This window comes from Nansenia antarctica (genome assembly GCF_963989245.1).
Source record: "Nansenia antarctica genome assembly, chromosome: 11".
Taxonomy (NCBI): Eukaryota; Metazoa; Chordata; class Actinopteri; order Argentiniformes; family Microstomatidae; genus Nansenia; species Nansenia antarctica.
Window position 1 is genome coordinate 23,541,948 of NC_137681.1, and position 22,738 is coordinate 23,564,685.

A 22,738-nucleotide genomic window follows, 5' to 3' on the forward strand; every position below is an offset into this window, starting at 1 on the left:
GATCGGAAGGTTGTGAGTTCAAATCCCGCCTGAAGCCACACCACTACTAGTGTGCCCTTGGGTAAGGCACTTAGCCCTCAGTTACTCCAGGGGGAATGTCCCTGTAATTCGTAATTGTAAGTCGCTTTGGATAAAAGCGTCTGCTAAATGGGAAAATTAATTAAATTAAAATTAATTAATTAATTACCCTGTACAGTCTGGCATTCACCTGACTTTCTCTGTAACACCTTATTATAAGACGGGTGAAAGGAGACTGAATACAGTGTTTTATTTGACAAAAATATACAGCAAAGAATGACAATGTAAGCAACATGGATTGTATAAATATTTGTTCAACAAAAAATGAGCATCGAGGCACTTAAATGCCTTCTGCTGCCATATGATGTGTCCTTAACCTGGCCAATGACAGTAACCCGTGTCCTTGCCCTGGCCAATGACAGTAACCTGTGTTCTTGCCCTGGCCAATGACAGTAACCTGTGTTCTTGCCCTGGCCAATGACAGTAACCTGTGTTCTTGCCCTGGCCAATGACAGTAACCTGTGTTCTTGCCCTGGCCAATGACAGTAACCTGTGTTCTTGCCCTGGCCAATGACAGTAACCTGTGTTCTTGCCGTGGCCAATGACAGTAACCCGTGTTCTTGCCCTGGCCAATGACAGTAACCCGTGTTCTTGCCCTGGCCAATGACAGTAACCTGTGTTCTTGCCCTGGCCAATGCCAGTAACCCGTGTTCTTGCCCTGGCCAATGACAGTAACCCGTGTTCTTGCCCTGGCCAATGCCAGTAACCCGTGTCCTTGCCCTGGTCAATGAGAGTAACCTGCTGAGAGTAATCTAACTGGTCTCCATCCCATAGCTGGCAAAAATCAAGGAGAAATGTACTCACAAGCAATATGCAAAAATCACATTTTTTTCCTCATAGTTCATTATCTATTCTCGACACTTGAAAACATTTGATTTGACTTGTATCAAGAGATTGTAGGATGGGGGACTCTCCCACAGACAGACAGAGCAAATGGAGAGAAAACAATATGGGCAAGTCATTTCTACACTTTCCAAACAAGTCCTTTACTAATGAGCTCAAGAAAAAAAGATTCTGCTGAAGAGAGGTCAATAAAGATGATAATTTAACTGTGAAGAGAAAAGAAAGTGGAGAATGTTGACTTCTTAATGTTAGCAAAATGTGAATTGCAAGACTTAAAGATGCATACAAAGAGATTGTTTAGAATGGATTTCTTTTGTCATGAATCATGTTATTTAATAACGTAATAATGTTCTTAAGCATGACGAGTCAAGTGTAACTGCATCAGTGCTGCCAACAACAGTATGCAGTTTGGGAACACACAATGCATGATGTACACTGAAGAGGGTGCAAAGCCAACAGAGAACAGAACTCATACAATCACACAAGCTGTTGGGCAGCTTCATGTTCGTAAGACTGACTAAATATAAAAAGAAATCCATCAACTTCACAACATTCACTGAATTTACATTCCATTGCAGTGCTTTGGCCCGAAAACCAACGGTTAAGAGATGGCACGATTAGTTCAACATACTGGGGTGTGTGTGAAGCGTACCCCCCATCGTCGCTGTGTTACAGTATGTGTTACATAAGGTTTGATTTATTCATCCATTCAGTCATCTAACCATTTTGAATCAGCTGCATGTTGTAAGGTAAGTAGAGCTTGAGGTACATGTTGGTGGAACACACTACCGCTACCTGTCTCCCCCTCGATCTCCCTCTCCATCACCCCCCCCCCCCTCTCCATCCCTTCCCCCTTCTCTCTCCCTCACTCCATCTCCCTATCCCTCTCTCGATATACACTGACCAAGCACTTTATTACGAACACCTGTACACATTCTAATTCATGCAATTATCTTAATGGTATGGGGTACGTTTTCTTGGCACACTTTGGGACCGTTAATATCAATCAATCATCGTTTGAATGCCACAGCCTATTGGAGTATTGTTGCTGACCATGTGCATCCCTTCATGGCCACAATGTACCCATCTTCTAATGGCTACTTCCAGCATGATAATACACCGTCACACAAAGCAAAAGTCATCTTGTTTCGTGAACGTGACATTCCCAGTCTCCGGATCTGAATCCAATAGAACACCTTTGGGATGTGGCAGAACGGGAGATTCACAGCTTGAAAGTGCACCTGAAAAATCTGCAGGGATTGCGTGACGCAATCATGTCATCATGGACCAGAATCTCAAAGCAATGTTTCCAATATCTTGTGGAATCAATGCCACAAAGAATTGAGGCTGTTTTGTGAGCAAATGGGAGGCCCTACCCAGTATTAGTATAGGGTTCCTAATAAAGTGCTCAGTGAGTGGATATATGTGACACCGCCATATTTACTGAGATCCACATTGTTTGAGGACACCATGCGTCTTTCTCACCCTTCAATGTCCCTCCTTACTGAACTACCATCTTACGCAACTCATAAATCATCTTTCGGGAAAATTGCGTCAGCACACCACATCACTTAAATATTATACACAGGCGTCTTCCCTCCAAATGAAAAGGAATCACATAACTTTCCCCAAAAATACCCAGAGTTTTCCGTTGATCACCACAGTTACAACGACCCTGTCTCGTCAAAGACCTAGCCTTCCTCTTACCCAAGTCACAAACCTGAACTGGAGGAGGCTAACGGGTGTACTCGAGTGTGATTACCACAAATCCGCAATAACGCTATCATCAGATCAAAAGCACATCTTTTTTTTTTTTAATAGCTCAAAAAAAGAAATAAATATATTTATATTTAACATTATGATCCGTAACACTGAATCCTGGCTTGGTGTTTGTGGCCGGCGGTCAGACACCCAGCTTGTTGGCGATGGTCATGACCACCTTGAGGATGGGCATGAAGGCAGAGATCTCACTGAAGTTGCTGCTGGAGACCACCTGGGTGTGGACCTCCAGCCCCCGCTGGTAGTCCTGACCCGCCACGCAGCGGCTGATCTCATGTAGCCCCCCCAGGATGCTGTGAGAGAGCTGCAGGAAGGCACAACGCAAAGGTTAGGGTTAGGGAGGGTTAAAGGTCAGGGTTAGGGAGGATTAAAGGTTAGGGAGGGTTAAAGGTTAGGGGGAGTTAAAGGTTAGGGTGAGGGGGGTTAAAGGTTAGGGTGAGGGGGGGGTTAAAGGTTAGGGTCAGGGGGGTTTAAAAGTCGAACCAAGGACCCTGCGATTACGTGGCATGCGCCTTAGTGAGCAACACTCGCCCCATATTGGTTTATTTATATTATTTAGAAGAGAGTTCTGGATCCTGACAGACAGAACTGACACCAAGTGCAAATCTTAAGGCCAATGCACACGGCGGCGATTTTGTCGCACCGCCGAATTAGATTCCATTGTTTTGAATGAGACAATGCACACGGCGTGCGATGCGATTTTGTCTCACGACAACATTCGATTCTCCATTCACACCCACACACTTCGGTGGTGTGAATTGAGAATCGAATGTTGTCGTGCGACAAAATCGCACGCCGTGTGCATTGGCCTTAACAAACAAAACAAAACAAAACAGAACACCAAATGTAGTGTTCCAAGGGCAGCTCCTCGGTAGCCTGTCCTTACCGTCTGCTCTCTCAGCTTGTCATACAGGTACCCAAGGCGCTTCGATGCATCCTCGAGTTTTCTTTTTGTTTGCTAAAAAAAGAAAAAAGACAGAGGAAATATCACAAAATCAAAATGTCAAACTACACTCTACCTTTGGTGCCGTCTTTGAATATTACAAACTCTTGATGCTATGACTTCAATGAGTCACAGTGACTGATCCTGCTGTCCTGATTGTGTGTGTGTGTGTGTGTGTGGGGGGGGGGACTTACTGGGTCTGCAGCAGCGAGCTGGCAGCGCTGCACCAGGCTGTCAAAGGTGCTTTTGAGGACCATGTGCTCCGCGGGGATCTCCCTCTGCTCTACCCGCTCAGCCGGCATCTGCTGGAGAAGCTAGAGGAAGCAGCATACAGGAGGGGGGGGGGGGGGGGGGGGTGAGTGCTCGGTCACCATCTCTGTCTTAACTCGTGTAGTGCCAAGGGTGAATAAAATGTAAAGGCCAGTTCAGATCGAAGATTCGCAACACTCTCAGTTAAAGAAGTGGGCGACATCACCAATGATATCTGTTTCTCAGGATGCCTATCCTTGTGAAGAGCATAACAGTTATCCTTCAGATGACCTTTCTGTCCACAGTGGAAACACTCGCGAAGTTCTCTCTTCACTAGTGATGCTCCGATCTGATCGGCGCCGATCGGTATCGGCCGATATGGCCTTGATCGGTTTTGATCGGAGTTCTCAAAACTGCCGATCAAACACGACCGATCAGTTTACAAAATGGCGTCGCCAGTCTGGAAATATTACACAGTGTCGGAAAGAGACAACAAATATGCCGTTTGTAATGTCTGCTCAAAATAAATACCTCGGGGAGGAACGCACGCAAGGTCTTTCAATACCACGAATATCATACGGCATTTGCTGCGTTCGTCGATTCGCTCAGAGAGCGCCGAAGCGCACACTGGGCTCGACGTCATAAAGGGACCGAGTGCTTTGATTGGACGAGAGGCGTTCCACGAGTGCTGGTCAGAGTTCCAGCGCGACTTCACGAGCGTAGTGTAGGTAGTGTGCAGCGACGTCATGTGACCCCGCGAGCAGGAAGTCACTTGGCCCATAGCAACAACTATTAGCGCGTGAGTTTTAGGTCTTCCTCTGTGCACCTTGCACAAGTGTAGATAGCGAGCGACTTCTCAGCAGCAGGACATATTTTAGATGATAAGAGGAACAGGCTGAGTGCCAAAAACGCTGAGATGCTTGTATTTCTCAAGGCTAATCTGCCAGTGATGCTGCTTAATCAGAAGTAAGGTTTGAGTCTGAAATCTCCTTAGGTGCAATGTTTTTTTTTGTTTGTTTTATTGATTATTGCTGACTTGCTGTCTTATCTCCTCCTAAATAATTATGACTTGAAACTGACTGACTTGAAACAGTATTTTATATTTGGCTATAGCCTGTTTATGTTGCAGTTTAGTTTGGGTATGTTTATTGTTCCTCAGGAAAGCTACAGTATACTGTATAAGCTCCAAGTTCTCTAAGAGCCCCTAGTTCCTCTCATTCGAGTGGAATGTTGCACATTTGATGTGACAGTGTACATTTGATTTATTATGATTTTTATTTTCACATTTTATTTGTTTTTCCTGAAGTAAGCTACAGGTGGTTGTGAATTCAATAAAACAGATGGTCGTCAATTCATGATACTTTCTCATCTCCTAATTTCATTTAAATACTTAATATACAATGTCAATGGTGTTAAGAATAATTAAAAACATAAATAATGCTACACAATAAATAGAATGCTTCAATTGCCATTTTCGACGCTGTGATCGGTGATCGGTGATATCAGATCGGCAGATCACTGATTCCAGTGATCGGTGATCGGCACCAAAAACCCTGATCGGAGCATCTCTACTCTTCACCCCTTTCTCTCCACCCTTGCTACCGTCACCAAGGACTATGGGCTTGTCAGCAAAGCACCCTTTTGACTTGCCCTTCCCAATACGCACGGGATAGCTAGGATTCTCGAAAGATATCTTATGTGTTAATACAAATTGATCAGCGAGAACTGCCACTTCCGAACACTCAGTTACTCTCTGCTCATTGACCTACATTGCGATGCTGTCAGGTAAACTATAAGCCTTAAATTTCTCGAATTTTCTTAAAACTGTCAATCTTCTCTGACGCACACCAAGGGTCAAATACCTCCTTCTCACAAGCAAATTCCACATTTTTGTGAGCTGTTCTTCCTGAATGTGCTGAACCTCTGTATGCCTCCGGAACCAATTATGTGCTCTAAGAATAGCAGCTTTAACCACACCATAATCTTGGGTATTTGGACAAAGTGACGCATAAACATTCTGTGCCTTTCCTGTAAGCACACTCTGGAGAAGTGTCCAGTGATCCTTAAGCCCAATTTATACTTCTGCGTCGAATTTACGCACGGCTACGCCGTAGCCTACGCAAGGGCTCTCCCAATTTATAGTTCTGCGTCGAATTTACGCGCGGCTACGCCGTAGCCTACACAAGGGCTCTCCCAATTTATAGTTCTGCGTTGGTCGGTCTGCGTTGCGTTGGTCGGTCTGCGTTGCGTTGGTCGGTGTACTCATAGCAGCATAATATCGATTTTTTTTGGTTATGCTTGTTGTAAAGAAAATGTCTATAATGCATTGGGACGAGTTGAAACTTGCAACCACTTTGCAACAGAATCCCAAAGCTGGGCAGTTCACATCCAAGCAACGAGCACAGACACAGATGACCGTTTCCATAACAACGCTATTGTGTTTACCTGGCAAGAAAAAGAAGACAAATGGATGACAGTGACTTGCTGGCAGTGTTTGCAGTAACAACACTTATCAAAGTTATCAATAAACGGCGAAGAGTCACCGAGCTTGGAAAGCCAGGATCTGGAGCCATCGTTGGCTACTGCAGAGGCAGAGACAGGGTGCCTATGCCAATTTATTTAAGGAATTGGAAAACCGATGGATATTTCCTGAACAATTTTGTTGTCTGGAGGAGTTGGTTTTCGTACTGGTCTGTGCTGTTTCCTGATTGGCTGAAGAGAAATAGCTACGTTCTTACGTTCTAAAACTGCATTCGGCGATTTTGACATGGTAGGTCTGATGAGATGCCAGGTAACGGCTTCAGCCAGCCTGTGACGGGGTCATTCAGACTCTGTGCGATTTTTCTCTGCAACGTTCTAAAACGGTTTCACCTTGTTTGCGAATCTTTGATTCGAACTGGTTCTTAAGAAGCTTCCGGAACTTCCGGAAGTGTTTGGTTGGCGCTGACCTGCACGCTGGGCTCCTGGGGCGCCCCAGGGGGAACCTGGGTGCGGTCGTGGGGCGTGGCGGGGGCCTCCATGGGGAAGCCCATCACCGGGGCGGTGATGGGGGCCGGAGGAGTGTAGTTTTCAGGAAGCTAAAAAAAAGAAAGAAAGGAAATCTTATATAACAGCAATATTCTGACATGTTTAAGCATGTGTAAGTAGGTATGAATAAGTACTGAGTTATCCAAGATGGAGAGGTTTGGCCTCTTTCATCTGGTGAAAATGCTTGGCCTGAGCGTCTGATGTCAGTCTGTGTGAACATACAGGGAGGGGTGGGTTTGTACGTGGTTCTGACAACTGGAAGGACCCGGAAGTACCTTTTTCTTCCTGGGACCCCCTCGTACAGCGGGCGGGTCGTTCCAGCCGTCCTGACCTCCTGAGGATGAACACATCAGGAGTCAGGAGATGGAGATGTCAACATTCCCCACAAGACACTTTTTACCAAAAGGCTTTTTTGAGAAAAAGTCCCCTGAGCAACCAGAAGCGACGTCTAAAAACAGATCCACGGATTTAAACGGAGCATTTAAACGGAGGATAATGAGTATTCACACACACACACGCACACACACACACACGCACGCACACACACACACGCACAGACACACGCACACGCACACGCACACACACACGCACGCACGCACGCACGCGCGCACGCACCCATCTCTTTGAAACAAGATTAGTCTTAAAAGCAAGCCCCACTATTAACCGTGAAAAAAAGGTTTCAACATTCCAGCAGCAGCAAAATAGGTCAACACAACACAAAGGCAGAACCAACCGTTGCCAGGCAGCAATATAAGTGAGGTTATAGTTTATGTTGGATGATTAACACTTGACATGTAAGAGACACATACATGTAAGACACACACACTGAGCACTAAAATGTTATGAACTGTCAAGCATTCACACGTTTTAGCGCCAATGATGATGTGTAAAGATCCACCATCCACAACCAACAGGCCACTGACAAGTTATCTAACTATCTAAACAAACTTATCTATTATTAATAAAGCCCTGAGGGAGATCCACACACGCTACACTGATTCAACATTCTTGCTTTATTTTTTTATATATATATTTTTTTATATGACTGAATTAATGATGTTTGAATGCACTACATTTCCCTGAGACGGCACGTGGCAGGCTGCTAACACAGGCAAACTCCCTCATACATGTTTGCGGTCCACTCTTAAAGCCATATCCAAACCTAGCCCTGTCACCTTCATCGTCAACCTGGAAACTCAGCCAAGGAATGAACCCTGAAATTCAGACAAGGGGGGGGTACAGCTGTAGAAAAGAATGAACCCACTAACATGAACAACACGCTGCAAATTCTAACATCTCTGTAATTAACACTGAGTTTACATTGGTTAAAAGAGCTAGGGTTGTAAAACAGATGTTTCTGACTAACGTGAACAGATGAGTTAGTAATGGAATGATGGTGACGGTCTGTGAGGAGCCGTGTTAGAAAGCCTAAGGGGTCCAGGTTTCACAGACCAGGCTTAAGGCCTAGTCCTGGACTAAATCCCACTTTCAAACCGGTAGCCTCATAGCATAATTGCCTAAGTTATATTTTGGCCAAATTCAGATATCTGCCTAACTCTACTCTCCTAACACTGCTGGTTCACTGTGCATTATTGCCTATGATGCCATCAGCCTATTAGAATGCTTGTTACATTCCAAAATCACTATCTGCCCAAGCCATCTCTTTGACATTTTTGACACTACATACAAAGATGGCTCGGCTGACCACAAGTGAAGCATGACTTAGGCATAATTGCCTAACGAAATGTAAAAATCTCCATTGAAGATGGGGGTTTTTTTGGTCTAGGATTAGGCCGTAAGCCTCGTCTGTGAAACCGGCCCTTAGTGTTATGCTGTGGAGCGTTGTGTTGGGAGTCCTGTACCTGTAGGAGGAGGAGCAACAGGTGGGGCGGAGAAGGCCTTCACAGCGGGGGCCCCGGGCCCTCCCTGGGGGTACCCTGGACCCACGGGCGGGTAGGGGCCAGGGACCATGGGGGGTTGGGGCGGGGGCCCCTGGTTGAGGTGGGGGGGGCCACCGGGATACATGGGCACCGGGGCTCCGGGCTGCGATGTCGGGGGCATGGGGCCTGAGGGGAGCGAGGTGGGGGTGATGAACCCGGCGGGAGGGGGCATCCCTGGGCTGGCCATGGTGGGGAGACCCCCGGGGGCGGACGAGGACAGGGGGAGGGTGGGTCCTGACATGCTGGCGGCGGGGCGCTGGGGCCCGGGGGGGAAGGGCGGGTGGCCGCCCGCTGGCAGCATGGGCTGAGGCTGGAATGGCTGGAGTGGAGGGAACCCTGGACAGAGAGAGAGAGGAGACAAAGACACACGTCAAACCATGTCCACCTCCCTGGACTGGACTGGACTGGACTGGACTGGACTGGCCCTGTCCAGAAACCAGGGACCTTGAGGTGGTCTGACCTCACGTGATTGGATAAAGCTTTTTCCACTGGCACCGCTTTCGCCAATCAGGTCATGACAGCCCAGTGATTGGTCGATCAAGGAAGGGAGTGTGATTTTTCAAAAGTTTATTTTTATTTTTTTTTATTAGGATAGGTAGAGAGACGGTAGAGATTGACAGGAAGGATGGGTGAGAGAGAGGAGGATGACATGGCAAAATAGGTTGAAGGCCAGAATCGAACCAGGGACCCTGCGATTACATGGCATGCGCTTTAGTGAGCTACACCACCCAGGCCCACCTTGATAGAAATGTTTGAAATAAAATACTGCTGCATTGCTTAAAAGAACATGCTAGGCTTTGCCCTAATGGTAAAGGCTGACACTGTTGTAGGGCAAAACGGCCGTCGACAGTGAGAGAAAACAGTACTCGTGGCACCTGTTGTTGACACAATATGCACCAACCGCCAACCTCCCTATCTTTGCCTTTGTCCCGGGCATGGGCTCCCTCCCTCCCTCCCTCCCTCCCTCCCTCCCTCCCTCCCACCCTCCCTCCCACCCACCCTCCCTCCCACCCTCCCTCCCTCCCTCCCTCCCTCCCTCCCTCCCTCCCTCCCTCCCTGCCTAGAAGGCAGAAAAGCTGTTGAGCTGCTCTCAAGAGAATTCACTGAACTACGTCTAGTGTGTCTCTCTGCTTGCAAGTGTAATAACAACTTGTATTGTGTGGCTTAACAAGACCGTTACATGTTACAGTACATTTCTGGCATTTAGCCATTCTGACGCCTTTTACCAAAGCGACTTACAACAAAAACATCTGACTAAGTAAGTGAGTCATCTATCCACCAGTCAGAGCAGGAAAAAGTAATCTCTGCTCAGGCCTGGGGCCATTGGCAGTCGTCGTGCTAGAAGAAGAAGGACGTTTTTTTGTCCTTTTTATTTTGACTCTTGAATGTCAAAACCTTCACCTGAAGTACTGCTGTGGAGAATTTCCACGACAGGAGGAAGGAAGGAAGGAAGGAAGGAAGGAAGGAAGGAAGGGTGGGTGGGTGGGTTTCAAGGCACAGTTTGTACCTGGGGCCGAGGCAGGATGTTGGGGGTAGGCGGGCCGCAGGGCCGAGCGTGGGACCCCAGGAGGCAGGACGTGGGAGGGCGGGGGAGGCCCGCCGTAGGAGGGGGGCGGCCTGGCCTGGCTGGTAGGAGCAGCCTGGGGGGTGAAGACAGCTGGGATAGGGGGCTGGCCGCCGGTGGGCATCTGGGCAGGGGGGGCAGGCTGGTACGGCCCCTGTGGTGCACAAGCATGGCTTCTTCATCATCTTCATCATCATCAATATATTTCATAAAAGTAACTTTTTTGCACAAACGTCAGCTGTGTCAACACATTTTTCCATAGAAATATAACAGCTTGAAAATGTAATAGAACCGCCTTATTTCACTAGCATCTCTTGTGAGGTAAACATTTTTTAAAAAGTAGATTCACGCGCAACTTTATCTAAACCACGTAGTGAACATATTTATTATTTATTTAAAATAAAAGTAAACAAATAAACACGAATTCTACATCAAGTTTACCGGTGGTTTCTGTGCTTGCGGTGCTGCAGGTTGTTGTGCTGGGGGGGTAGGGGCAGGCATGGGGGCAGGGGCGGGGGGGCTGGGCTTGGCCCCCCCCACGGTGACTCTGTCGTAGGGGAACGGAGGCGGCTGCTGCCCCCCTGCGGCGGCCTGCCCCTGGGCGTGGAACAGCCTGTCTCTCAGCTTCATGATCCCTGCCTGCAGGGGGCGACAAAGTTAAGGACGGAGGGAGGATAGAGGGAGGGAGGAAGGATGATAGAGGATGGATGATGGAGGGATGATAGAGGAAGGACAGAGGGAGGATGGATGATGGAGGATTGATGATGGAGGGAGGATGGATGATGGAGGGAGGATAGAGGGAGGATGGATGATGGAGGGAGGATAGAGGGAGGACAGAGGGAGGATGGAAGGAGGATGGAGGGAGGAACGGAGGGAGGATGGAGGGAGGATAGAGGGAGGACAGAGGGAGGAGGGAGGGAGGAGGGAGGAAGGATAGAGGGAGGATAGAGGGAGGACAGAGGGAGGACAGAGGGAGGACAGAGGGAGGACAGAGGGAGGATAGAGGGAGGACAGAGGGAGGACAGAGGGAGGATAGAGGGAGGACAGAGGGAGGATAGAGGGAGGACAGAGGGAGGATAGAGGGAGGACAGAGGGAGGATAGAGGGAGGACAGAGGGAGGAGGGAGGGAGGATAGAGGGAGGACAGAGGGAGGATAGAGGGAGGATGGAGGGAGGATAGAGGGAGGATAGAGGGAGGATAGAGGGAGGATGGAGGGAGGATAGAGGGAGGATAGAGGGAGGACAGAGGGAGGACAGAGGGAGGACAGAGGGAGGACAGAGGGAGGATAGAGGGAGGACAGAGGGAGGACAGAGGGAGGACAGAGGGAGGACAGAGGGAGGATAGAGGGAGGATAGAGGGAGGACAGAGGGAGGATAGAGGGAGGATAGAGGGAGGATAGAGGGAGGAGGGAGGATGGAGGATGGAGGGAGGATAGAGGGAGGATAGAGGGAGGATAGAGGGAGGATGGAGGATAGAGGGAGGATAGAGGGAGGATAGAGGGAGGATAGAGGGAGGATAGAGGGAGGATAGAGGGAGGACAGAGGGAGGATGGAGGGAGGATAGAGGGAGGAGGGAGGGAGGATAGAGGGAGGAGGGAGGGAGGATAGAGGGAGGAGGGAGGGAGGATAGAGGGAGGAGGGAGGGAGGAGGGAGGGAGGATAGAGGGAGGAGGGAGGGAGGACAGAGGGAGGATAGAGGGAGGACAGAGGGAGGAGGGAGGGAGGACAGAGGGAGGAGGGAGGGAGGACAGAGGGAGGAGGGAGGGAGGATAGAGGGAGGAGGGAGGGAGGAGGGAGGGAGGGAGGACAGAGGAGAGGAGTCCCTGCTGCTCACCTGGTCGGAGGCGGGGGGCAGGTAGGTCATGGCGGTGGCCAGGCTGCCCTGGGAGGCCAGCAGGCCGGCGTAGTGGGTCAGCTTGTCGGCCAGGACCGGGCTCGGCGCCGCCACCTCGGTGTGACGCAGGCGCTCGATGGACTTACGCAGAACCATCACCTTCTCCACCAGGTCCTGTCAGTCACAGTCACAATCAATCGCACACGCACACACGCACACACGCACACACGAACACACACACACACGCACACGCACGCACACGCACACACACAATGTCAAACTACTGGTACTCTCTCTCATCCATCGTTCATGTCAATCTCTACTGTCTCTAACCCAATAAAGAACATGGTTGTTTATAAAGAACATGGTTGTTTACCTCCAGAACCAGCGGAGCTGAGCAGTCCCTCTGCAGGGCCCAGCAGGCCACCAGCCTGTCCACGTTCCCAGAGCAGATGTAACACAGGCAGGCCTGCAGACACCGCTTCTCTGAGCCATCAGCCTCCAAACGACCACCCAGGGTGTCTACCAGGAGGGGGGAGGGGGGGGAGAGAAGTGGGGGGGGGGAGAAAGAGAGAGAGAGGGATAGAGAGAGAGGAGTAGGGGAGAGAGAGAGAGAGAGAGAGGAGTGGGGGAGAGAGGGAGAAGAGTGTGGAAGAGAGAGAGAGAGAGAGAGAGAAGAGTGTGGGAGAAAGAGAGAGAAGAGTGGGGGGGAGAGAGAGACAGAGAGACAGTAGAGAGAGCAAGGCGCACAGAGAATGAGAGAGAGAGAGAGAGAGAGAGAGAGAGAGAGAGAGAGAGAGAGAGAGAGAGAGAGAGAGAGAGAGAGAGAGAGAGAGAGAGAGAGAGAGAAATGTCAGGGTGTGGTCTTTCAACTCACTGGCAGCATCAAGTGCTGACCTCAGGGTAAAAAGCATGTCTGGGCAGGAGTCACATGACCCAGTCCTGGATGTCTCACCACAGAGGACGGCAAACTCCTCCGGATGGGTGTAGGTCAGGAGCGCTGCCAGGGCTTCCTTCCAGTTGTCCAACTCACAGCTCTGGACGATGTCCCGCCAGTTCTGGGTGACCACTGATGATATGAGCTGAGAGGGGAGGGGAGGGGAGGGGGGGGTGGAATATTCCGCTTTATAAACACATGCATCGATGTGGATAAGAGTTGTAATTGTACAGTTGTACACAGATTGTTAAAAGCTTGAAACATTGGCACATTCCCATGAGCCATTGCACCTCCTCGCGAAAATAATACGATAAAAGAATTAGGTTTCTGTTATATAGAATAAAGTCCTGGAAGGGAATGGAAGGAAGGGGATATTGTTGTCCGAAAACAAAAGGGAGGCACTTCAAACTGGTCTTGCCATTGAGATGTTGTTCCTCTGCCTGTCCAGGTATCTCTGCTGGGTCTTCTTCAGCAGCTCCGCCCCCCCGCTGACGGCCAGTAGGATGGCCTCTGCGTAGCGCCCGTCGTTGATGCAGAGGTCCACCGCCCCCTCGAAGTTGCCCACCAGCAGAGATTGGCTGATCAGCCCGTCTGTGTCTGGACAGGAGCAGGAACACAGGTAGGAGGTATCTTATTATCTGTGTATTGAATGTATGACTGTGTCCTTGTGCTGCCCCTCTTGGCCAGGTCCCCCCTTGGAAAATAGATTCCTTATCTCAATGAGGTCACCTGGTTAAATAAAGGTTACATTTAAAAAAGAAAAGGAGATGGATCAAGGCTGTCACCATGGTGAATAACCAACTGACCAGCACACTATTTTGTAGTGGCTCGTTAGTTGGTTAGTTATTGTGGATGTATCGACTAAATAATTACGTTTTTTTGTTTGTTTCATCTCTCGCACGCACGCACGCACCTTGAATGTATATAAACCAGAAGAAATCGCAGCATTGCGGGTGAGCTGCTACAAGCAGTTTTACTCACTTTCAAATGTAAAACAAACCAGTTTAAAATTGCATAAATGTAAATCTCTAAAAAGGCTGAAAGCCTCTTAAAAACTGTCATTGTACACTGTATCTTAGAGAGAGAGAGAGAAAAAAAAAGGTTACCTGCTGAGATTGGGATTTGGAAGTTTTGAACTTTTTTCGTTGGGAGCTGGCTAAAGAAGTCGGACGGGGAGGCGGAGTCAGGGCTTCTGGAGTCTCCGGCTGTGGAGGCCTCATCCGACCTCTGGGAGAAAACAAGATGGCGGTCAAAGTTGAGAGAAAACAAGATGGCGGTTAAAGTTTAGATTCCCGGGGCGCTTGGTGGCGTAACGCACGTAACCGCAGGGTTCCCGGTTCGATTACGGCCAAGGACATATCCTGCATGTCACCCCTTCTCTCTCTATATGGGTGGGACTGCCCCACTCAGAAAAAGTTACTTAATAAACAACAACATTTAGATTCCGGTCAAAGTTCAGCATGGGTGATCTGTGTGAACACTAACGGAGCCAGTTTCCCAGAAAACAGATGAAGCCTAGTCTTTGACTAAAACAACACTCTCAAAGGAAACAAATCTCCATTGAAGATGTTTTTTAAGTCTAGGATTAGGGCTTTAATCTGTGTACAGGAAACCAGTCCCGTCTTTCTGGCACTCTGACAGAGCAACTTTCGCAGATCATGTGACTGAAAACAGATCTGTGACTGGCTCTAGAACTCCTCGAGGCTAACCTGGTCGGAAAGACGCTGCATCTTCTCCGCCAGGTCGATGGCGTCCACTCCATGGCCGTTGTGCTGCAACCTCTTCCCCAGACATGTGGATATCTGGGGGGACAGGACATGTTGATATCTTAATCACCGTCCCATTTAAAACCTCATTAACTGCCAAAGAATTCCACACTTAGATAACACATGTTCATAATAAATACGCTCTGGAAATCTGATCAGCACTCATGGAATGCCTCTTGTCCAATCAAATTACTTGGTCTCTTTATGACGTTGAAGCCAGTGTGCACTCCGGCGAATTTACGAACGCAGCCTTAGACACCACCTAGTGTGCCAAGTGTTGGATGTGGTGTTTACCTAGCAACAATACTTTGATTGGCTACAAAATGAAGCGTCATTATTTATGCATTTTGGGTGAATAAAGTCACCCTTGGCACTAAATCAGATACAAAGACAAGTACAAAGACAACGAAACGCATACGGCATGTAGCCAAATCCAGTGCAATAGTGCATATTGCAAAAGCCATCAAAATAAACGAGTTAATAACTACAATTATAATATTATCTATAATCCTTGTATGCTTAAGAAGAACAAGGAACCAAACCCAAATACCTTTCTCTCCAGTTCATCTTTGCTGAAACCCAATAGTCTTAGGAATTTGACCCGGGCGTCATCTTCAAAGTTCACCTGCAATTATTCAAGGACTGTCAAATCTTACAAAAACACGACATTGCTCAATTGTTCATTGTTCAAATTGTTCAAATGTTGTTCAAATTGTTCAAATGTTCATTGGTTGAACTGCAAACCACATTCTCAGCATTGTGTACCTTCAGGGTGTATGTCTATGAGTGTACTATCAGTCAACTCATCATATCAGTTCATGCACATGTGTCCTTATCTGTGTGTGTGTGTGTGTGTGTGTGTGTGTGTGTGTGTGTGCGTGTGTGCGTGCGTGTGTGTGTATGCCTGTGTATGTGTGTGTGAGTCCTGCTGCCCTACCATGAGGAACCTCCATATGTCCTGCTCGGAGTCAGTCGGGGCTCCCTGGATCTTGGCCTGGCAGTAGCTGGAGAAGGTTCCGGACTGGAGCGCTGCCTGCAGCTCCCTGGAACGCTGGAGGAATTCTGTTTCCGTGGTAACCTGGCTCACAAACACCTGCCTGGGGAGGGGCTGAGGGCTCTGCGCGGGGGCGGGCTTAGGGCTCTCGAAGGTGATCAGCTTCCCACCAAACTACACAAACACAGAAAATGCACTGTGCCTTATTCATCCAGGTATTAGGGAATGTCCACATTATCAGAGGTTTTTCACAAAATAATAATAATTAATAATAATAATGCATTTATTTTGTATAGCGTGTTTTCAGTACTCGACATTAAATTAGTGAAACAAAAGGCCACAGTCAGTAAAAAGAGCAATAAAAATAGTTTTAAAAAATGGGTTTTGAGGGATCGTTTGAAGGAGGAGGGCGTACTTATGTGTGTGTGTGTGTGAGTGGTGTGGTGTGTGTGTGTGTGTGTGTGTTTCACTCACAGCAAATGACGCCCCTACAGGTCTGCGGATCCACTTGGGTGGCTTCTTCAGGGGGGCGATGACAGTGGTCTGGGCGGGGGGCTGTGGCACCTGCAGGGGGGGCAGAACCTGACCGGTCCCAAACGGGTCCATACTGTCAAAGGAGGAGGAGATCTGTGAAGAACAGAACAGAATAGAATAACTTTATTATTCCCATGAAGGGAACTTCGGTTGTAGTTGCCAGCAAATCAAGTGTTTATCTAGCAACAACACTTTGATTGGCTAGAAAATGAAGCATCGTAATTAATTGATGCATTTTTGGTGAATAAAGTCAACCTCGGCACTCTGGAATGTTGCACTTGACTTTAACCACCCGAGTCGGCACTAAATAGGTTAAAATCCTGACCATGTGAACATTTTTAGACAACCAAAGATTTTTAGACAACCAACATAGTAATTTGTACACGTCCCTGATGCAAAACACAGGCTTCTGCAGGATGGTTTCTAAGAGGAAAAAAGCCCATAATAAAAGCCCATATTATGTTCTAATGCTTTGGTCCGCATATCGGGATCTAATGTAAAAAAAAAAAAAAAAAAATCCGCGTTGTTGAAAATCGCTAGTCAACTAACACAGCTTGTTTTGTGAGCCTGCTAACGATGTAAAGTAGTGTTATAGTTAACTAGGTAGCAGTGGGGACTACTCACCGAATCCATTGTGTTGCAGTATTTTGGCTTGACAAGCGAGTTTGTATTATGATTCTCAACAACGTTGAAACGTAGTTCTGTGTTTCAAAAGAAAAGTCCTAACATTTTGATTGGTTGCCGATATGCGGACCAAAAGACTACAACGTGTCACATATGGCCGTGTAGGGGTGGGGGCGTTCAGCAGAGTGAAAGACGGCGCGGTAAGCCCCTCTAACCTTGTCAACACTACTTTGCTGCTGAGCCTCCAGGCTTCCTCCCATCACAGAATACACGCTAATCCGGCCGTCGAACGAGGCCGCTGACAGGAGCGCCGGGTTCCTGGGGCACCACTGGACGTCAAAGCACCACTGGTTGGTTGTCGGCAGCTCATAAATTACCTAGAAGAAGAAGAAGAAGAAGAAGAAGAAGAAGAAGAAGATAAAGCGAGGCAGTCAGATCACACTGATGTAATGTATGCCATTTAGCTGAGGCTTGTAATCCAAAACAACTTACATTGCAGTGAGTGCATAAATGTTTCAGTATATATATGGTCCTGGTGGGAATCGAACCCACAACGTAAGCGTTGTTGGCGCCATGCTCTACCAAACTGAGCCACAGAGGACTACGTCATACAGGGACTTATTTAAAAGAATAGAATTCTAGAATAGAAATGCAGAACCAACTTACTTCCCCTGTGTTTGGGTTCCAGCAGAGAATACGGTTATCTTTAGCGCTGCTGAGCAGCAGCTCTGGGTCGGCCTGGCTCCATGATATAGAGAGAAGTCCCCTGAGCAGAAACAAGTCATTCAAAAAAGAAGAGAAACATTCAACAAAGCAATGCCATGTTTCTGCATCGTAATGCCTGCATCCAGCCTTTCCACAGAAGTGTGCCTTTGTGTTCTCCACTACAAGGATGGAAAAGGCATCGGATTGGTGTTAGCATGGGATTTTACACCGATACTATGCTTTTGAATCGGTGGAGTCCAGGATTAAATCACACTTGCAATGGAAAATCTCCATTGAGGATGCTTTTTTTTTTTTGTTTAGGATTATTTAGTCTTAACCTGCTTCCATGAAATCAGCCCCAATAACTGCCACACACACTGGTCATAAAAGCTCCACTTCAATGCAGCTGCTGTACGTCGAACATGTGACCAGACCCCTCACCTTGTGTGGTTCTCCAGGACTTTGAGAGGGGACGTGGCGAAGCGCAGGTCCCAGATCTGGATGACAGGCAGGCGGTCGTCTTCAGAGGCCAGGACCAGCTGGGTGGCCACCTCAGGGTGCCAGAGCATCCCGGAACAGTGCATCTACAACCACACACACACACACACACACACACACACACACACACACACACAGACACAGACACAGACACAGACACAGACACAGACACAGACACACAGATACAGACACACAGACACACACACACACACAGACACAGACACAGATACAGACACAGACACAGACACAGACACAGACACAGACACACAGACACACAGACAGACACAGACACAGACACAGACACAGACACACACACACACACAGACCACCACATCAAGACACACTCCAACTGTAGATACAGATTTCATCAGGGCCCAGTATTTCAAAATATTTAATCTGAATAAGAATTATCCAGATTCTTTTTTGCTGTCCAGGATCAGAAGCGGTCTGATTTCGCCTATACTACTCAAATACTACTCAAAATATGATAGATCTGGTCCTCCTGGATAGTAAAAAAGAATCTGCATCATTCTGATCTAGATCAAATGTTTTGAAATACTGGGGCCAGGTGATGGGTCCAGACGAGGACTAGGAACAAAGTGCTTCCCAATTGACATTGAATGCAAGAAAAGCAAACCTCCAGATTAATATTGTTGATATTCCACAGTGGGTATCATTGTTTTTTTTAGAGGGAGAGTGTATCATTTGAGGAGTGTAAATTTCATAATTTCCTTTAAAAGCTGGACAACTCCTATAGCATACTAACTAGACCTGCCTGTATGTACTCGGCCTGCCTGAGAGCTCAGCTTACATGTAAGATAATCACGGAAATAATCAATGGAAATCAGGAGCCAAATCCAACGGCGGCCATCTTACCCTGTTGCTGTGGTCGCTGATCTTGATGATGGGCTCGTTCTTCCTCAGGTCCCAGACCACGGCCTTCCCGCTGGGGTTGGCGGAGGCCAGGATGTGCTGCACCTGCCTGTTCCAGGACACCACGCTGACATCCTCAGCAGGCTGGGGAGAGGGAGCCTTGGTTAGACAATTCAATTACTGTTGAAGCAATTCAATGACGGTGGAAGCAACCCAATGACTGTTGAATGTCTTTTTACTTATGGACAATTTCGCAAACACCTTCAAAAAGGAATTCAAGCATCTTCATATTATTTTATACACCATAGTGTACATGAGGCATTTCAGTTAGTATGTTTGAACATCTCCAGGTAAGCAGTCAATGTAGATGTTTTCATATGCATATGGCATATTGCACAAGATAACTCTTAAATGTTGTGGTCTTAAGTCATTCTATTGATTAGGGGAAACATCATACAACCGTACGTCACACATTTTAGAGGTTAGCAAAACAGTACTTCACACCAAAGAACCAAGCAACAGTCCCAACACATATAACAAACAACACTGTAATTAGGGTTGCAAAAAAGTTTGGGAAACTTTCCGATAATTTCCTTTTTTTGGGGGGGGGTGTTATTTTTTTGCAACCTTAACTGTAATCTAATCACTATTCATAGATACAGATTTTTATGACAATAGGCTTTTATGATTAGTGATCTGTTCCGATCTGAACTTGAGGAAATAGTGCTGAAGAAATATAGTGTAACATTACATGTTGTTTGAAACATGGCCATTTGACAGAGATAAAAAAAAAAAAAAGTGTCCAGGTGTCAGGTTATTCACCATTCCCATGAGTCCACACGGGTTCAAGGCACGACAGACCAAACCACACTACACATGAGCTGTACCTTTCACTCTTACCTCGCATAGCTACAAACGTTAAAAAAAACAACAAACAAACAGAAAGGGAGAAGAACACTGTTCAAAATCAATGTGAGACCACTACAAACATCAGGGATTTCATTCTCTTTTTCGCAGTATTGACACACGCGAATGACAGTATGATTACAGGACAAAAATAAACCTTAGGAGAACCCCAATGTAGCCTAAATGGGACAAACTATACAGTATATAACACATGCGTTACACCTACCTGTGACTTCGCCCCTGGTGTCATCGGATTGCTAAAGTTATTCATATCCCAGATATAGATCTCAGAATCATTCGCTCCGGATGCCAGAAGGTTGCTCTGAAAGAGAGCGCATTGAAGTGAGCAGAAACTTCACACAACACTGAATTGATGGAAGAGCTTTAAAGAAAATGTAAGAAAATACAAATATGAGACTAAAACCTGAAAGGGGTTGAAGTCCAGTGCTCTGACGGGGCCCGTGTGCTTGTCAGACTGTCCGACTATGGCGTCCGTGCCAGACGTTACGATGGCTTCCGGACTATAAACTGTTAAAGTGCCATTTTCACTGCCTCCGATCACTCTCCCACCTGTGCCGTCCTCTCCCATTCCAAAATCCACCCAGACTATACAGTGCAACCTAGGGGACAGATGAGTTGACATTAGTCTGAAACATTTACACCTCTTTGGCTGACCAGGAAGACACAGTCATTTCAATACCAGTGAATCAAACGATTCTTTATTCAAAGTGCTTTTTTTTTTTACAAGGATAAAATATCCATTACACGAAATATAAAAATGTTGGTTATCTGCACAGAGAAATAGAATCAATTCAGGTTAATTTCATCATACACAGCTAGTAGTTCTAAATGACTTGGGTAGCGGCTCACCTGTTTGAGATGGGCAGCGACCCCTTGAGTTTCATGTCCAGGGCGGGGTCCGCAAAGTCACACTCGAATATTTCAAGGGCGGCAGTGGTGTTGAATGAGGCATCCAGCTGATGTGCTGATGTGCCTGTTGATCAACCAAATGAAAACAAGGAGTCTCAGTCACAGTCTGTTCAATATCTGAAGAGACCTCAAAGTAACATCATTTGTAAAAGCCTGTTAAATTATGCCATCACCCTGCCTTAGACAAGCCTTAAGAGTTAAACCACCTACCTAGGGCCAGGCAGATGGGATGGTGAGAGGCAGGACTCCACGCCTGGTGAGCGGTCCTCTGGATCTCCTTCAGCCTCATCTTTCTGTACTGGTCCAGGTACCGATATCAGAAAACCTGAACAATGCAGGACATAAACTCAGTGTTGTGAAATTGTGGTTAAGGCCTATTTTTTTAGTGTTGCGACATCAAACAGAATAAAGCTAGAATAGAGAGAGAAAGAGGGGAGAGAGAGAGACATGTCATAAAGAAGGGAGACAGAGACAGAGACAGAGACAGAGACAGAGAGAGAGAGAGAGAGAGAGAGAGAGAGAGAGAGAGAGAGAGAGAGAGAGAGAGAGAGAGGAGGGGGGGAGTGTGTGATACTTGTGGATGTTGTGCAATAGCTATGGAAGCAGAGCTGAAGGCAGTACTCTTCACTGATCAAGCTCCACAACATGTATGATGATGAAACATAAACATGTGTTGGGTGACGAGCTGCTAGACGTGGCAGCAAGCCTACCTGGCCTCACACTGCAGCACAGTAAACACAGACCTGCGTTCGTCAACTCGCTCTGGAATCTGATCAGCACTCGCGGAACGCCTCTCGTCCAATCAAATGACTTGGTCCCTTTATGGCGTTGAAGCCAGTGTGCGCTCCGGCGCTCTCAGAGCGAGTTTACGAACGCAGCCATAGTAGAAAGCTAGTTTATCTGGACTATATTAATATAACAGTTGATGTTAGTAGAAGATGCACCTTGGTTTGTGACATACAAGTATACACAAGGCTACAATGTTCAACCAGCTAGTGTGTGTGTCTCTCTCTCTGTCTGTCTCTAAGCTGGCTTAAGTTGTTGCTAGGCAGGAGTCGGTCTAATTTCTGGTAATGGAATGACTTGTCTTTTCAACATGGCTACACATCTTTCAACGAATCCAAGTGTATATTATGTGTTAATGAAGTGTTTTTCCCTTAACTAACGTAAGCTGCTGCTGCTGCTGATCAGTAAGACATTCGTAACACTCTCACTGACTCCTTCATGGCCTTTAAACGACCGCGACATGGAACTGTTCGATGGGCCGTTTTTATTCCAGGGATTAGTCGAACCCCCTGGCTGCTAACTGTTAGCCACAAGCTAACTCTATGATTCACGCATTAAGATTGCAGATATAGCTCGAATTGTATCGCAACCGGCTCTAGAATGACCGTGCGTCCATGCCTGGATATATAGCCAAGACAATACTTACGTTGAAATTGATGTTTTGATGTTTAGCAGTCCTGTTAGATACAAAACGCGAAAACATATATCATCTACCGGCACTCCCAACAGTATCTTTGACGTGTTCACCTTCTACGGTGGCCGACGAGGTGTCACTGACAGCAGTATCCTGATTTGACCTATTGGCTTATTGTGAACTCAGCTACACTGACTGCATATATACTGAGCTGTGATTATGATCTATCTATGTTACTGAATGTTTCACTTGATCTTGTGTAAAGTGCTTTGAGTTGCATTTCATGTACGAAAGG

General features: G+C 47.2%; 1 protein-coding gene across 1 annotated transcript; it reads right to left on the reverse strand.

Annotated features, from left to right (window-relative positions):
• Positions 1-1,824: 1,824 nt before the first annotated feature.
• sec31b (SEC31 homolog B, COPII coat complex component) lies at positions 1,825-22,559 on the reverse strand. The gene is made up of 26 exons (XM_080541720.1): positions 22,456-22,559; positions 21,234-21,348; positions 20,964-21,087; positions 20,518-20,713; positions 20,320-20,415; positions 19,191-19,331; positions 18,258-18,400; positions 17,778-17,877; positions 17,327-17,488; positions 16,428-16,580; positions 15,897-16,127; positions 15,510-15,584; positions 14,903-14,995; positions 14,300-14,420; positions 13,612-13,790; positions 13,212-13,338; positions 12,633-12,778; positions 12,257-12,430; positions 10,865-11,062; positions 10,367-10,577; positions 8,782-9,195; positions 7,195-7,253; positions 6,841-6,969; positions 3,838-3,957; positions 3,587-3,658; positions 1,825-3,004 (listed from the first exon to the last, which is right to left on the reverse strand). The coding sequence occupies exons 2-26, from the start codon at positions 21,310-21,312 to the stop codon at positions 2,825-2,827; spliced, it is 3,723 nt and encodes a 1,240-aa protein (XP_080397846.1). The 5' UTR covers positions 21,313-21,348; positions 22,456-22,559; the 3' UTR covers positions 1,825-2,824.
• Positions 22,560-22,738: the final 179 nt, after the last annotated feature.

Excerpts from the sequence above, each read along its gene's own strand:
- sec31b (XM_080541720.1), bottom strand. The coding sequence starts at position 21,312 with ATGAGGCTGAAGGAGATCCAGAGGACCGCTCACCAGGCGTGGAGTCCT. Across the intron at positions 16,581-17,326 it reads AGCAAAGTAGTGTTGACAAG|ATCTCCTCCTCCTTTGACAG; the intron begins GTTAGAGGGGCT and ends TGTTCTTCACAG. Across the intron at positions 15,585-15,896 it reads ACATATGGAGGTTCCTCATG|GTGAACTTTGAAGATGACGC; the intron begins GTAGGGCAGCAG and ends GAATAATTGCAG.